The 18,089-nt window shown below is 41.9% G+C and overlaps 1 protein-coding gene across 2 annotated transcripts in view; it reads left to right on the forward strand.

Moving 5' to 3' along the window:
- The window catches only part of CDH5 (cadherin 5), a 66,578-nt gene extending 49,991 nt beyond the window's left edge, over positions 1–16,587 (forward strand). For both annotated transcript variants that reach the window (XM_033940151.1, XM_033940152.1), the window contains 6 exons: positions 927–1,180; positions 3,527–3,669; positions 7,090–7,214; positions 12,065–12,173; positions 13,179–13,424; positions 14,933–16,587. In XM_033940151.1, coding sequence (XP_033796042.1) covers positions 927–1,180; positions 3,527–3,669; positions 7,090–7,214; positions 12,065–12,173; positions 13,179–13,424; positions 14,933–15,426 — 1,371 coding nt within the window. In that variant the 3' untranslated portion in view covers positions 15,427–16,587. The remainder of the gene's footprint in view (positions 1–926; positions 1,181–3,526; positions 3,670–7,089; positions 7,215–12,064; positions 12,174–13,178; positions 13,425–14,932) is intronic.
- The last annotated feature ends 1,502 nt before the right edge of the window (positions 16,588–18,089 follow it).

Genomic DNA, 18,089 nt, shown 5'->3' on the forward strand with positions numbered 1-18,089 from the left:
GAAATCTTGAGTCTTGATTAGGACCAGAGTGCATGCATAAGGTTATAAAGGGGGGGGGGGTTCATTGAGGGGCATTAACAGATTTAGTGTGCATTATTTATTTATTTATTTAATTCGATTTCTAGCCCATCCTCCCGGGAGCTCAGAACGGCTTACAAGCCAACATTCACACGTTTGTTACATTGGACAGTACATTTGGCACCTTTGATGAATTTGCCCTATGTGTAGAGACCCCTAAGGTTCTGTCTTGCTTAGACAGCAGAGACCTCCCTTCAATTATTATACTGTGACCTGTGTATACCCCATACAGTTTCCAGACCAAGAAGTAACAGTAGAAGGAGATCCCTTTTTGGAAGGAAACTGGGACTAGTATAAAACTACCAGAAATGAACTAAGGAGAGGACACACAAATATCACGACAACCATCTCAATATGTCCTATCAAAGAAACCAAAGGGACAACCCCAACACAACTATGCCTTGTACATCAACAACCATCATACTCATACCAGCTTGCACACATACACAAAAAGTGCAAGAAAAGTGGAGAAAAACCTCAATCCAGCTTCATAGGTTAAAAAAAAAAAAAGCCTCCACTTTTCAGGTATGTTAGATCTTGAAAATACTTTCAAATCAGTCAGTGGTATGTACTGGAAAATACGCTGGAGCATTGCAGCTGCCTGGTAGCAGGCCTTGTGTTCGTTGTGTTCTAATATAAAACCCCAGCCCCATTTGAAATCCTCGACTTTGACATCCGATTCTCCAGCCACTGCACCACTCTATGAGGGGATAAAGGACTTTGGTTTGCGCAGCTATTGTACCAGGAGGATCTAGCCAAGCATTCCCATTCAAGTAGACAATGCTGTATTTGAGTTCCATACTCTTTTCTCACTGAGGTTTCTGCTTGTTCTGGGTTTTTTTTTTCAGTCTTTGGACTTTGAAAGCATCCGAGAATACAGGTTTGATATTGAAGTCACAGATCCAACTATTGATCTTCAGTTTGTCAAGCAGGGAGGATCTCGGAGCATTGCTAGCGTTATCGTCAATGTTCTTGATGTGGATGAGCCCCCTATCTTTTCTAAGCCATCGTATTACTTTGAAGTGAAAGAAAATGTCCCCGTTGGCACTTTCATTGGCCCTGTTTCTGCACGTGACCCAGATACAGCAAAAAGAAATGTAGGGTAAGTAGATTTCACATGGAATGAGTGATACTTTTCTTATGGTTTCCTTTTTAGCTATAGGAACAAAAAAAAGAAGTGGGGGAGGGACACAGGTCAAACCACTGTGTGGACAAATATGTTTATTTACAATGTCAAACAGATTTCAGTTAAAACCACACAGATATATAAATAAAATGTGACAGGCATATAAAGTCCTTTATAATAAAACATACTGGACCCCCAACACAGTCCATGTTTCGGCCACAACGGCCTTCTTCAGAGGTGTAAAAAGTAGCCCAGTAGATGGCGCCAAATGACATAAAATCAAGCAAAAACGAGGTAACTTGCAGTAAGTATCACAAGGATCCTGCCACCTGGCACACTATAAGAACAAAAGCAAACTTGAAATGACGCTGTGATGAATCGCAGCGTCATTTTGAGTTCATGTTTGTTTGTATAGTGTGCCACCCTCTCCGCCCCCAGCACCGCTTATCCTCACTATGACACTGACAGGGCACCTGGTAAGAGCCTATTTTATAAAGGAATGTAGGTGCCAACTTGGTTTGGCTACTGTTGGAAACAGGAAACTGGGCTTGATGGACCTAGTATGACAATTCTTATGTTCCTAGCATAACAGGTTACATATGCACCAATAATTTAGGCATCAGCAATTACAACAGCTGTATAGCTGACATAAACATTAGCCCCTTAATACTGGAGATATTATGGGCATTAGTGGGAGACCTGCCTATGCACTGCCCATGTGTACAACCCCTTTGCGCATATGCACTATGGAGGAAATTCTACAAATGGCACCTATGTTAATTAAGAAAAGCTGTTTAAAATGGCGAAAAATGTTACAGTTAAAGCGCCTACCAGCACCTAAAAAACTCAGCGCAGGAGTCGCACCTCCACAGGTGCTGTAGGACCACCACAGTGAGCGCGGCTAATGCCGAAAGTGGCTTTAGGCAGCCTAAAACGCCTACATAGGCGTAATTCATGACAAAGATAGGCATCGGAAATGTAGACTTGGACTACCCTGGCCCACATTTCCGGTGCTTATCTTTCCCGGAGGCGCAATTCTGTATGCGGAGCCATCGTGTGATTGACATGCGATGGGCAGCTGCTTTTTAGGTGGCTCCAGCGCCGTATAGAAAATCTGGGCCTACGTTAGTTAAGCACATATTTACAGACTTGCTCTTGGGCGGAATTTTGGCATTTACATTCTGTACATATCGGCACACAAGCATGTGTAAATGATATGATATAGAAACAAAAAGAGGGGAGTCCAACCTTGTCTGCAGTGAAAAAACCACCAGGAAGAAACAAGCCAAAACTGCAGATATGTACAACGATGTAGGCAAAATTTATTGTGACAACCAAACTATATATTAAAACCTTTTTACCAAACAGGGGACCCAACACGGTCCGTGTTTAGGACAACCTTCATCAGGGGTCCTATTAGGTACAGATATAACTTTTTAATATTGTGTTTTATGTTATATCTGTACCTAATAGGATCCCTGATGAAGGTTGTCACAATGATATGATATAGACATTTAAATGCTTGAAAGGTTTTAATATGAATAGAAACAAATCTGTTCCAAAGAAGAGGAAATGGTAATACTAGAGGACATGAATTGAGGTTGCGGGGGCGGTAGACTCAGGAAATTCTCTTTCATGGAGAGGGTGGCTGATTCATAGAATGGTAGAGAGGAAAACGATGACGGAATTGAAAAAGGTGTGGGATGAACTCAGAGGATCTCGAACTAGAAAATGAATGATATACACAACAAAACTTTAATGACTGCGTGTGTGTTTGCTGCGTCGAGTGGTGCTTAGATGGCGACTCCAGCGGTGAAGAACTAAGGCCGGTACTGGGCAGACTTGCACAGTCTGTGTCCCCTACAAGGCAATTTGGTTTAGGATGGGCTGGAGAGGGCTTCGACAGAAACTCCAGTGGTTTGGAATAAGAGGGCAGTGCCGGGGCAGACTTTTATGGTCCGTGTCCTGCAAATGACAACATGATTTGGGTAATCTGGCGTGGGCTTCAGTGGCAACTCCAGTAATTGGAACCTAAGGACAATGCTGGACAGACTTCTATGGTCTATGTCCCAGAAATGTGAAAGAAAGACCATTTTAAACATGAATTAATAGTGAATGTGATTGTTGAGCAGACTGGATGGACCATTCAGGTCTTTAGCTGCCATCATTTACTATGTTACTAGGGCAATTCGACATCAACTATGCACCTAAATATACAGAAGAGTATATTTAGGTCCCTAAGTCAACTGTACCCTATCTGCAAAATGTATAAACCCTCAGAAAAATATATATTCTGTTCTGTTCTTTTGTTCACTAATGCAGATACCTCATCAGGCGACCCACTGAAAAGGGCCCTATCAGCATAACAAAGAGCAATGGAAATATTTTAAACACAGGGACCCTGGACAGAGAAACCAGTGCCTGGCACAATTTAACCATAGCGGCCTATGAGATTTACCTAAACAGTAAGTAAACTGCAAAGATGTCTTGATACATGATATACGAAGTTCATTCAATATCTACCTCAGTAGGAAAGAAAAGAGTTTTCAAAGAATTTTTGTTTTATTTTTCAAAATAGTCCCCTGATAGCTCCATACACTTCATCCACTTTTTTCTGCAAAGACTTTAACCCCTTTGAAAAGAATTCTTCTGTTTGACCTTCAAACCAGGACATCACAGCTTCCTTGATGTTTTTATCACTTGAAAACTGCTGTCCATGGATAGATTTCTTCAAAACTTGGAACAGGAAATTATCCAATGGAGCCAGGTCAGGACTGTAGGATGGATAGTTCAGCTGCTGAAATCCACATCCTTGGATGGCAGCCTGTGATTGTCATGACATGTGCACCTGCTGTGAGCTTTCCTCATCTTTTCTCCTTGATTTACTCCCGCAAAGCGATCATTGTATTGGCATAACTCTCCCCATTTACAGTTGTCTTATGTGGCATGAACTCCAGAAACAAAAGTCCTTCATCATCCCAGAAGACAGTTGCCATGACTGCCTGCAGATTTTTCTGTCTTAAACTCTTTAGAGGTGGGAGATGACTTGTGCTTCCACTGCATTGACTCCATTTTGGACCCAGGATCTCTGTGATAGATCCAAGTCTCATCTCCAGTCACCAAATGATGAAATTAATTCAATTGGTCTTCACGGAGCATCTCCAAGTTCTCCTGACAGCACTGGAGCCTCGTGACCTTCTGATATGGCGTCAGAGTTCTTGGAACCCATCTTGCACTAACCTTGGACATGTCCAACTTTTCATGAATTATTTATTTATTTATTTTTTAATTATCTTTATTAGCAATTGCAAAAGGCACATACAATCAAGAGAGAAGCCAAGAATAATAACAAGGTAAATCATTGCTGCCATGAATTATTTTACAAACTGTACCTGCCGAGATGCCCACTTCTTCAGCTATTCAGTAAACCTTAATTCATCTGTCTGACAAAATTAAATCCTCATCTTTCTTGCACATTTCTATGAAAGTTGCTTCCACAGGCTGTCCAGTGAGAGGGTCATCTTCCGTGGACTCTCTACCCCACTTAAACTGCTTGCTCTAAAATGTTACTTTGTAGGATGATGGGGTAGACTCACCATAAACTGCAGTCATGCATTCATGGATCTCCTGTGGCTTTTTCCCTTCTTTTGCAAGAAATGTTATCACTGAACGGTGCTCCAAATCTAGCAGTTTCTTACTTGATTCACATGAGGTCTCTCCTGACAGCCTGAATCTTGGATTGTTAGACTCACACTGAGCCACTACCTTGCATGAGTAACCTTCAGACATGTCACAACATGCACAGACTTGTTTCAACATGCTTGCTACTTTCTGTCATACTCAGGTAGATAAATTATTGTACGCCCCTTGTACCTCCCTCTGGAGTGAATTGGTATGATGATGCGTCCATGTTCTGGTTGTGGAAGCATACCATTTGCAATATAACAATTTAAAAGATCTCAATATGTATACTTTGGAGAAAAGGTGGAAGAGGGGTGATATGATAGAGATCCTTAAATACCTACGTGGAATAAATGCGCAGGGAGGTGAATCTCTTTCAGTTGAAAGGAAACTCTAAAATGAGGGGGGCACAGAATGAAGATGACAGGGAATAGACTCAGAAATAACCTCAGAAAACTTTTTTTTTTCATGGAAAGGGTGGTGAATGCCAGGACCTGCCTTCCAGTGGAGGTGTTGTCGATGAACAATGTAACTGAATTCAAGAAAGCTCAGAACATGTATATGGGTTCTCTAAGGGAGAGAAAGCGATAGTAGATGGCATGGATAGACAGACCAGATAAGCCAAAAGGTCTTTATCTGCTTTCATTTTTGTATGTTTCTGTGTTTAAACTGTCATGAACTAAAGGGCCTGATATTCAAAGCAATTTAACTGGTCACTGACCGGTAGAATTGCTTGGTCCGGGGCTAGCCACTACTATTCAAGTGACAGAACCAACCACCTAAGTGCCGCTCAATATCGCTATGTTGAGGGCGTTCCGAGGACAGAGTCAGCACTTGACTGCTTAAGGGCAAGTATTCATCCCTAAGCAGCCAGGTTTTCCACATAAATGGGACTGCATATAAGGCAAAACTAAAAAGGTTAGGAGTCCGCAGCTTGGAAAAGAGACGACTGAGGGGCGATATGAGTGAACTCTACAAAATCCTGAGGGGTGTAGAATGAGTACAAATGGATCGATTTTTTTTATTCTATCAAAAATTACAAAGACTAACCCCCTGTTTTACTAAGGTGTGCTAAGCGTTTTAGCGCGTGTTTAGCAGGCGCTAAATCTACGTGCGTGCTAAACGCTAACGAATCCATAGACTAACATGCACATGTTAGCGTTTAGCGCATGATTAGTGCACGCTAAAATGCTTAGCGCACCTTAGTAAAAGGAGCCCTAAGGGACACTCAATGAAGTTACAGAGTAATACTTTTAAAACCAATAGGAGGAAATATTTTTTTCACTCAGAGAATAATTAAGCTCTGGAACATGTTGCAGCACATAGTGTAACTGGTTTTAAGAAAGATTTGGCCAAGTTCCTGGAGGAAAAGTCCATAGTCTGTTATTGAGAAATACATGGGGGAAGCCACTGCTTGCCCTAGATCGCTAGCATGGAATATTGCTACTGTAGGGGGGGTTTGCCTGGATTGGCCTGGATTGACCACCTGGATTGGCCACCATGAAGATGGGCTACTGGGCTAGATGGACCGTTGGTGGGACCCAGTATGGCTATTCTTAAGTTCTTATGTCTGTCCTTTTTTTACGGCCACCTAAGTGATGAATATCGACTTATGCAGCTATGTCTTAACCGGCTTAAAAATAGCTGGATATTCGAAGCCAAATCCTCTATATGTCCTGACTTTGAATAACCGGAAATAACACCATCAGCAGCAAGCAAAATGCTCACCGCTGACAGCTGAATATTGACCCCCCCTCCCCCCAACATGTTCTTTTTTTACTTTGAAGATTTATAAAACACTTGTATGGTATTAAAATTATTATTTTCATAGGCCCACCTATTATATGGTAATTCACTACTTAAACTCTTCAGCACCTCAACTTCCAGAAGTGCTGAACTCACAAAATAAGGAAAAAGGAACATTTAGGGTTATGGCTTCTCTCATATTCTGTAAGAGGAAAAAATCAAACCTAAATTAATACTAGATTGTCTACTGTAATCATAATATAATTATACGCTTGATAAAAGCATCACAAATTATGGCATGTGGCCACAGTGTGTACTCTGCTTTGAAAAATTAAGGGGGACTATCTGGTTTCTTATAGCAGCCGAGAACAGCTGAATCAAAAAGCAGTTTTACAAAGTGGCGAAAATTGTAAGTTTCAACTAGAAATTGATCCCATTTCTTTTGCTCTTTCTTCCAGCTCCCGTGGCTGATAAAGAATCACATGTCCAAGTCTCCATAAAGATCCTTGATGTAAATGACAACGCGCCAGAATTTGCTGAATTATATGAGCCCAAAGTTTGTGAAAATGCTGCAGAAGGAATGGTAAATGGTTCATTTTTAAGAAAACCGGGCCCGATATTCAGAGCGATTTTACCGATCGGCAACAGCTGCTGACCAGTTACATTGTAGGCAAAGAAAGATACTGCAGACAGATGCACAAGATAAAGGCAAAGTTTATTTTAAATCCAATCCAACCCTTAGTCTTATACACCGGGTCATTCCCAGATGGAACTAGAACCGGTTAACAAAGTTAGCACAAAAGTACCGTATTTTCACGCATATAACACATGCTCTATACACGGTTTTACAAACCGAGCATAACCATGCGCGTTTTATGCATGAGCGCGTTATACAATTGTTTTCTGTCTTGCTGGCGCCCTCCTCCATCTTCCTGCAGCGTTTGCTGAAAGCCGCAGCAGCGGCTTCCATGCGCCTCCTGCGGCTGGGAAGCGTTCCCTCTGACGGCGTGATGTCAGAGGAACACTTCTGGGTCAGCCGCAAGAGGCACATAGGATCTGCTGCCCGCGGCTTTCAGCGAACGATGCAGGAAGATGGAGGAGGGCGCCAGCAAGACAGAAAACACCGCATCACAATAGAATAGGCATTACAATAGAAAACCTGGGAAACAAAATTACTTCATTGGTAATTTCCCTGCTGGCGGCATTTGCTGATAGTTAAAATAGCTCAACTAATATTTCTTGTGAAGTCATTTTGCATACGAAGCAACAGTTAGATAAATAGGACTTAAACGCTGGCATGGATTATGAAAGTTCAATGAGGAGCATGCGCGGTATACGTGTGGGCTCGCTATACCAAAATTTTCTTACATAAATTCCTTGTTCCCGCGCGCTATACCCGTGTGCGTGTTGTACACGTGTGCGCGTTATATGCGTGAAAGTACGGTATATAGGAAAACAAAAATTGGACAAGAAGAACATATACTACAGTCTCTTATTTGGCAACTAAGAATTTATCAAACAAATATGTCTTCAGAGTTTTTCTAAAACATGTCAAAAAGGAAAGGAGTCTAATTTCTGAAGGGAGGTCATTCCAAATTTTTACCAAGGCAAATGCCATAGAGCAAGGGTGTCAAAGCCCCTCCTCGAGGGCCGCAATCCAGTCAGGTTTTCAGGATTTCCCCAATGAATATGCATGAGATCTATTAGCATACAATGAAAGCAGTGCATGCAAATAGATCTCATGCATATTCATTGGGGGAATCCTGAAAACCCGACTGGATTGGGACCCTCGAGGAGGGACTTTGACACCCCTGCCATAGAGTGTGAAAGTCTGCCCAAAGCTTGAGTACCTCTAATTGAAGGACATATTAATTTAAATTTATGTATTCCTCTGGTTGAAAGAGGTTGTTGAGAGTTTAAACAAAGAGTAAGCAATGCGGAAAAAAAATTCCATGTAAATGTGCCACTTTACATGAGATATGGGGCTCAACACGGTCCGTGTTTCGAACAAACAGCCTTCCTCAGAGGTCCCAAAAAGTGCTGCTAATTAAGGATGCGCAACAAAAGCCTGATCTGTGTGTTGTGTGCGAAAAGCATCAATGATATGCTGCAAAACACCACTTTTTGGGACCCCTGAGGAAGGCTGTTTGTTCGAAACACGGACCGTGTTGAGCCCCATATCTCATGTAAATTGGTACATTTATGTTGAAACATTTTATTGAAGAAATCAATCAAATATACAATAATACAATAAATGCTTATTACAATTAAATTCAAAGCTCAAATATTATATAAATAATTTTATCATTTCTCCAAAATATATTTTCCATATTACTTATTCATAATACCATACATATCCCCCATACCTTTCCCACCCCCTTCCCTCCCTTTCACATCCCCCCAATTTTTAAAATATAACAATGTAATACATTAATTATATAAATATACAATTCAAGAAATTCCAATATTATTATCATCAAACAAATTCCCTCCCTACCCCCATAATGAAAGATGACACATATTACAAAGTGTTAAGAAGTAATGAAAGTTTCTTATTCCTCAATATAAAACATTAAGAATCATACTACGAACTCTATGGGAAAGATTTTGAATATATGGATTCCAAATTTTCAAGAAATACTTAGTTTTTCTAGGAAATTTACAAACCTCCCAGACCTCAAATAAAATTAACCGATGGAATTGGTTCCTCCAAAGCCAAAAACTAGGAGGATCTTTCTGTAACCAATATTGTAGAACAGTGTTCTTCAACCACCGGCCCATGGACCGGTGCCAGTCCACAGAAATTTCCTGCTGGTCCCCAGGGCCAGCGTGTGCATCAGGCCCAAAACAGTGTTCTTCAAACGCCGGTCCACTGTGCGATCAATGCGACGTTATCTTCGAGCCAGCTCGCTCTTCCTCACTGATTCAGTGCACAAAGCCACTGGCAGTGGCTCCTACGCACATCCTGCGCCTGAACCGGAATCCTTCTCTCTGACGTTGCAACGTCAGAGGGAAGGCTTCCAGATGAGGCACGGGACATGCAAGGAGCTGCTGCCCACAGCTTTGTTCACTGCATCAGTGAGGAAGAGGGAGCCTGAAGATAATACCGGGGGCGGCATAAAATGGCCAGGCGGGAGCAGGCCAGAAGGTAAGGCATAGTATGGAGGGAGGGAGACAACAAAGGTAGGGGGGAATGATTTTATTTTTGAATTTAGTGATTGAATTATGTCAATTTTGATAATTTACATCTGCTGTCAGGGTGCTTTGTGTAGTTTAATTTTGTGGTTAACCATTATGTGTTGTTAATAAGATTATATTGTGTATCTGTGAAAAATGAATGGAAAAAATAGTGTTACAATTAGTACTATTATGGGGGCGGGGTCTGGGGTGGAGATTGGGTAGAGATGGGTGAGATCTGGCTCACGACTTAGCCTAGTGTTCTTCAACCGCCGGTCCACGGACTGATGCCGGTCCACAGAATAATTCTTTTATTTCTGCCGCTCCATAGATGTAAAAAGGTTGAAAAACACTGTTGTAGAATACACTTATGAGCAATCATGCATGCCTTCTGAAATAAAATATTTCTTTCTAATCCAAAAACCCCACAAGCAGCAGCTTCACCAAATATTACCCCCCTTACAGATTCCACTAATTGAATATTCCATAAAGCACCTAAAAATAATAGGATTTAAACGCAACAATCTGTTTGTTTGTTTAAAATAAACTTTGCCTGTCTCTTGTGCATCTGTCTGCAGTATCTTTCTTTCCCCCTCTTTTACTAAGGTGCGGTAGCCATTTTAGTGCACGCTAAATGTTAAGAGGCGCTAAGGCATGCTAATGCATGCATTACATCCTATGGGTGCCTTAGCACGCCTTAACATTTAGCACGCGCTAAAACGGCTACCGCACCTTAGTAAAAGGACCTTTTTGTCTTCAGTTCACTGTATTTTTACTGCAGATCTGTTGGATTTTCTTTGTGACCAGTTAAATTGCACATAACTGGCTATCCACGAATATTCCCTATGATATACCCATACCCACCCTTCTTTCTAGCTGATGTTTTTGAATTTAAGTTTTTGGACTGGAATAAACTACTTTGTATAACTTTTTTTTTTTTTTTTTTTTTTTTAATTAGAGACATCTTAATTGAGGTGTGAGTTTAGCTAAATGCTTTTTTATGGTGAATTTTGCCCTTTTTTACTGTACTGTTTATTGTGGGCGGGATTTTTGTTGAACCCCTTTTTCTTGTACCTAACCACAACTATTCAGCAGGAGAAAACCAGTTATCCCTCCTAAGTGCTTGTGGTTACCACATAACTAGGAGCTAGCTACCTCAGGGGCGTCCTGGGGTGGGTCACACTTAGAACCAGTGGCATAGCGAGGGGAGGAGGCACCCAGGGCAGTGGTGTTCCTCGTGCACTCCTCTCTACCACCCCACTCCTTCCATGCCCCCCTCTGCTTCTTCTGTGCCCCCCCCCCCCAATACCACACTCGCACCCTCCCTTCCCCATACCTCTTTAAATTTTCGCCAGCATGAACAGCTTCTCTGGCCTGCTATTCATGCCAGCGTTGGCTTTCTCTCTGATGTCATTTACATTACATTACATTACATTACTGATTTCTATTCCACCTCAACCTTGCAGTTCTGGGTGGATTACAAAAGAGACAACTGGACATTTCCAGTTGTCCATGACCAGGAAGTGATTTCAGAGGGGAGTCAGGCCAGCATGAGCAACAGGCCGAAATTGCTCGTGCTGGCAAAGATTTTTAAAGAGGGCACAAGCATGGCATAGGTGGAGAGATGGTGGGCAGGGTGCTTCACCCCCCCTCCACCCATTATTGTGCCTTCTTAGGACCTGGTATTCAGCGCCTACTGAGCAAGATGAGCGCCTAAATAGGACCACATAAATAGGTGACCTATATGAATGTGCTAGCCAATGGCCAGTTAGTGCTGAATATCAGCTTAACTGGTTATCAACTGGCAGCCAAAAATGAAACTGGATATTCAGTGCCAATCACCAGAAATGGCCCAGCATTGAATATCCAGGTTTAGTGCCGGCAGCAAACAGAGCAGTTAAATCATATCACCGACTGAAAATCGGGCTGACTGTGCTCTTTTTTAAATCTTTCTAGTCTTTTTCGTGAATGCTCCCCTCCAGCCCACCATATTGAACTCACATTAGATTTTGACTAAAATATTCTCCATTGTGCTATTCTAACTAATTTGTTATTGCAGTTTTGTCACTAAGACAAGACCTGGAAAAACAGCAGTGCCCATAAATCCATCTCCACAGTTTCCATAATCTTTTCATCACAAAGAGTCATCCCTCTCCCCTACAAGCATCAGGTGGTCTGTATATAAGCTATAATTTCAACATTAGTAGCAATTAATGTTCTGGTCACTCAAACTGCAATCCCTTCAATTTCTTCCAGGTGATTTCACAAATTTCTGCTGTTGACAAGGATGAAATGACACCAGAAATGAAATTCACATATTCCTTGGATACAGACAGAAGCAATTTCACAGTGCAAGATAATCACGGTATAATGTTGCTTCCCTCAAAGGATATCAGATAGGGGGCTGGCAGTGCATTAAAGGGTTAGAGAACAGAGGTGTAAAACCTGGAGACTCCGTTTCAGATCTAATCAGTGGCTCTGGCTCTAGTTATAGCGTGATCTTGAAAATATGAGGAATTGCTGTCCCACCTTTTCCACTCCTTGGTCTAATCCCAAGAAACTCATTCCATAAAGCGTGTTCCTGGCATGAGAGAGAAAAATGAACACCTGTAGTTCATTAAATAGAAGTTAAAGAACCCTTGTGTTCATTTTTAATAACTAAAACAAGAGCTTTTTATTATATATTGTGAGAAAGGAGGTAGTATCTAATAGCAAGGCCAGATATATGTAAAAGTTAGACAAGCTACAGCTTAGAGCCTTATGTTACAAGAGGCCTCGCTCTTCACTAGCATAGAAAACTATTAAATTCATTACTTAATCAAAGGGGGGGGGGGGAGCTTCTTAAATGTTATAACTTAGGAGCCACAATTCTATAAATAGTGCTGAAAAATTGGCACTAGAAAAAGTCGATGAAGATTGCTATTCTATTCCGATTCCTGTGCCCAAAGATGGCCACCAGTATTTATGCCAGCTGGAGCCCAACTCTTGGCATTTGGGCATGGGATTGGCACTATTCTAATTATGAAAATAGGATCCAGTTGAGTATATACAAAAAAAATGTGGTTGCCTTTTTCTCCTGTTCTACTAACCCAGGGGTAGGCAATTCCGGTCCTTGAGAGCCGGAGCCAGGTCAGGTTTTCAGGATATCCACAATAAATATGCATGAGATAGATTTGCGGCTCAAGGAGGCAGTGCAGGCAAATCCATCTCATACATATTCATTGTGGATATCCTGAAAATCTGACCTGGCTCCGGCTCTCGAGGACCGGAATTGCCTACCCCTGTACCCAATTAACTGGCAATTCTGAGTAAGACCGGCACTTGGATCTCTGTCATCATCTCTAACCTAATATGTCATTATTTTCTGCAGACAACACAGCCAAGGTCATTGTCAAACATGGCGGCTTTAAACGGGAAGTATCCAAAGTCCACTATTTACCCATCGTTATCTCTGACAATGGCTCGCCACCACTGAGCAGCACAAACACTCTTACCATTGGTATCTGTACCTGTAATGAAAAAGGAGAATACACCTTTTGTGAAGTGGCTCTCAAACAAACGGGAATTAGCATTCAAGCCCTGGTTGCTATTCTTGTGTGTATTCTAACCATACTCAGTAAGTTTATAAGATTTCCACTTAACGCATACTATATTTTAAACTTTGAAAAGATTTTTTAGCAATAATCTGAGGAGCTTTGTTCCCATCAAAGAACTGCAGGAAGAGCAATGTTTTAACACTACACCTTCGCAATATATTAATGCGCCCTTAAGCAAAAGGAGAAAACCATTCTGTATAATTTCATTTTGAAAATATTCTACAATGGGCATTTATTTAACTGCAATGCAATATTGTAAATTATAATAAATTAATTAACTAATAATTAACATAGGCCCTCTTTTACTAAGCCGTGGTAGAGGTTTCTACCACGGCCTGGGTCGCTAAATGCTCCAACGCTGCTCAGGTTTTGAAAAGCCGTCCGGACGCTCGGACATGTCCTCTAAATGGACGGCATGTCCGGAGAAATCCAGACATCTGGTAACCCTAGTTAGGTGACTTGCCCAGGGTCACAAGAAGCAGTGTGGGGATTGAACCCAAAAAACCTCAGGGTGCTAAGGTGGAGGTTCTAACCACTAGGGGCTCCTTTTACTAAGGTGCGGTAGCGTTTTTAGCGCACGCACCAGATTAGCGCGCGGTATAGCGCAATGCTAGCCAAAAAATGACCACCTGCTTAAAAGGAGGCGGTAGCGGCTAGTGCATGCGGCATTTTAGCACACGCTATTCCGCGCGTTAAGGCCCTAACGCACCTTTGTAAAAGGAGCCCTAGGCCACTCCTTCACTCTAAGGTTAGCCCAAAACAAGTGAATTAACCGGCTGGGAGCTGTTTCTACCCCTTTGAGTAAACATTTATACACTCAGCCCTAGTAAATTTTCAAAGAGGGCAAATTATGAGCATAACTCTCAAAGCCAGAAGCATAAATCCTTTGAAGGTCAGGCCCTTACTGTTTACCAATGGCTGAGACTCTCCCCCTCCCTTTCACATGTCCTGGTAGACCAGGGGTAACAGGGGGTAGAGCAGAAGCCTTTCTTAGGCATCAAACCTCTAGTTCCTCCACATAGTAGCAAAAAGTGATTGGCACTGAGACCCTGATTCTATAAACAGTGCCGAACTTCTAGAGCCCTAGGTACTGTGTATAGAATTGCATCTTGCGGTGCGCCTAAGCAATCTTAGGCACTGTTAGGCATTGAATTCTTAGGCGCACTGCCATTTAGGCCAGTGTTTCTTGGCCTAAATGATTGCGCCTAAGTTAGACGCCTACTGGTAGACACCTTGGTGTAGACACTTATCTTGAAATGGTAGGTGCCTATTGAGTCAGGTGCCTACCAGCTATTTAATTTTTTAATCATTTTAATTGTTTTGTAATGGTGCTTTCAATTAATGGCATCAATCAAGCCAATTAAAAAAATTAAGTTAGGCGCCTTGATGGGCTAAGTACACTGATCTAGGCACCTAACCTCAGGCACTGTTTATAGAATCTAGGCTTGAGCCTATATCATTTCTAATATTAGGGTTTCTTGAGGCCAATTGCATATAATGATAACTCTATTTAATCATTTATTTCCAGTAATTACACTGCTGATTGTTCTAAGAAGAAGGTACAAGAAGGATGTCAATATATTAGGAAAAAACGTGGCAGAAATTCACGAGCAGCTCGTAGCATATGATGAAGAAGGAGGAGGAGAAATGGATACCAACAGCTACGACGTGTCTGTTCTCAATTCTGTTCGGAAAAATATAACAAAACCAAGGCCAGAGATGGGGCCTGAACCATGCCTATATGCCCAGGTCCAGAAGCCCTCTAGAAACGGGGAGATGGCAATCATGATTGAGGTGAAAAAAGATGAGGCGGACAACGACGGCGATGGATTACCATACGATACCCTCCATATTTACGGCTATGAAGGATCAGAGTCTATTGTAGAATCCCTCAGTTCTCTAGAATCAGGATCTTCAGACTCAGAAATAGACTATGATGTTTTAAATGAGTGGGGGCCCCGATTTAAAATGTTAGCTGACCTTTATGGACTGGACCAGAATGCAGAAGATTTGCTATTTTAAATAGCTTCAACTGTGATTCCCCAGAGGCAAATAAGGAACCCCAGACACGCTTTCACCCTGAAAGAGTACCCACACAAGCATCTGCTTATGCAGAAACCATTAATTACTTTGTATAGGAAAATATTTCTTTCATAGAAACACAGAAATAGACGGCAGATAAGGGCCACGGCCCATCTAGTCTGCCCACCCCAATGACCCTCCCCTACCTTTCTCTGTGAATAGATCCCACATGCCTATCCCATTTGGCCTTAAAATCAGGCACGCTGCTGGCCTCAATAACCTGAAGTGGAAAACTATTCCAGCGATCAACCACCCTTTCAGTGAAAAAGAATTTCCTGGTGTCCCCGTGCACTTTCCCGCCCCTGATTTTCCACGTTGCCCCCTTGTTGCCGCGGGATCCTGCTCATCTCCAATAGGTATTGTACTTGTTAGGGAATTAAAAAAAGAAAAAGGCCAGTTCTAGGTTTGAAGTTTTGACAGAATTTAATGAGGCTATAGGCCAGGCTTGTCCAACCTATGATTGGTGGGCCAGAATTCAGCCCACCAAATGCTTTTCTCTGGTCCTTGAAAGTTTGGCAATCCTTGTGGTGTTTACAGTGGGATTGCTGCTCCCCACCACAATTCGGTTCTCTGTAAGCTTCAGACATTCGATCCTGGAAGTTCAGATTAATCTTGACGTTGAGACTTGAAACCGCAAGACCAATCCCAACTTCCGGCACCACATGGCTCAAGTTTGCAGAGAGCAGTGTTAGGGAGGGGGAAACAGAAATCCTGTTATTTCTTCTGTACCTGAAACCAGATGAGGGGAAAGAGAACGAGGGCCAGATTCTCAAAACTTTAACGCGGTCGCTAAACTGGTTTCCAACGGTTGAGCCTGCACGCATTTTAGCGGCGGATAATAAAAATGGCTTATCGCGGTCTTTAGCGAGCTTTCTAGCAGTCCCTGATACTGCCATGCAAATTGGCTCTTCAACATTGAAACGAGCGCTCTGGTGGATTATTTAAAAAAATCGCCAAGCCATTCTCGAAGAATAGCGTCAGCTTTTGGCAACAAAAATCAGCAACTAGTCCGGGGGTGCCGGTACAGTGCTAGCACTGTTAAAAGTGCATCTTATGGCATGTGTTTTGACAGTGGCTAATAAAGAAAAATAAAAATTACATGATTCACATAAATTATATATATATATATATATATATACTGTATAAATAATTATTTTTTTTAGGGGAGTGGTAAAAGCACGCTTCTTGAGCACGTGTATGATACCCGTGTCTTATGTGTTTCTGGCTGTGGTTCAAAATAAAATTCTACATTACAAACAAATTACAAGATTTACCTGAATTATACCAGTGTTTGGGAGAGAAAGGCATATTTTATGCGCGCTTGTTAAAAGCCGACATAGCTTCTCCCCTGCTTTTATTCTGACTGATTGAAAAAGTTTGACGCAAGATGACAAACGATGCTGTATTTACACAGCAGCCAAAATTCAGCCTTAGAAACGCTGGGCTTCTATCTGTTTTTTGCAACACGAACAGCTTTTGCGACCAACTGCTATAGCCACATGTGTCGCGCACATATGACATAAGCATATATTATGCTCAAACAAGGCACGTGCTTATTGCGTTGCGTTGCTTTTCCCGGCACACGTGCACATTCACGCCTCTTTCCTTGTATATTCTGCGCATGTGCCAATCGCTATCACCAGTGACTCAACGCATATAAATTTAGCGAATCTTTGCTACTATCTGATGACCTCATTTGCATGCGTGATTTTTTTTGAGAACGACTCCTGTTTTATTTTGTCACTACACGAACAACTGCGGCAGCGTCCCGTCGGTTTTTAACGTGGATTTTTGAGAATCCGGCCCTGAGTGAAGATGAGGTGGGGGTATACGTGAAAGAAGTCGTGCAAGCAAGACTGGGTGAAGGCTGGGGAGGGGGCAGTACACCATTGCATTTTGCCACTATTTGATAAAACATAGGGCAAAATATAATGGTGCGTGTTTTGGCCCTCCAAATGTTGCAAAATATAAAATCAGTGCCCTAACAGAAAAAGGTTGGACAAGCTAGGTTTTAGGTGATCATTTGTCATGCTAAAGTAACAAATAGAGATTTATATAATATAGTCAGTTTACATCAGGATCAAAAGTTACATAAGATGATCAACTTACAGGACTGATAATAAGTCTGGGATTCGTAAAAACTTCAGTTCATTACAAATGAAGAAATCCAGTACATTATTAGAAATATTTGAATCTATAAACTCTTTGAGTTCTTTCAGTTAGGATATTATAGTATATTAAAGATGGTTTCCAAAAACAAAGGGCAATGATCATTTGCAGATCCAGGGCAGAGAATGGCACGGGTACAAATTTGGCCCCTTCCCCGCAGGCACTCAATTTCCCTGTCCCCATGACTTTTGTCGCTGTCCCTATTCCTGCCCCATTCCTACCTTAACCGCTCAAGCTTCGAACACTTATGATTTTAAAGTGTCTGAGGCTTGTGCAGCTGAGGACGGAGCTTAGGCATTGGTGGAATGAGGCATTATGACATCACAGTCTGAGCTCTAGAATGTTGCCGCTTATGATTTTAAAGTGGCTTGTGCAGCTGAGGACGGAGCTTAGGCATTGGTGGAATGAGGCATTATGACATCACAATCTGAGCT

Source organism: Geotrypetes seraphini, chromosome 4, assembly GCF_902459505.1.
Source record: "Geotrypetes seraphini chromosome 4, aGeoSer1.1, whole genome shotgun sequence".
NCBI classification, from domain to species: domain Eukaryota; kingdom Metazoa; phylum Chordata; class Amphibia; order Gymnophiona; family Dermophiidae; genus Geotrypetes; species Geotrypetes seraphini.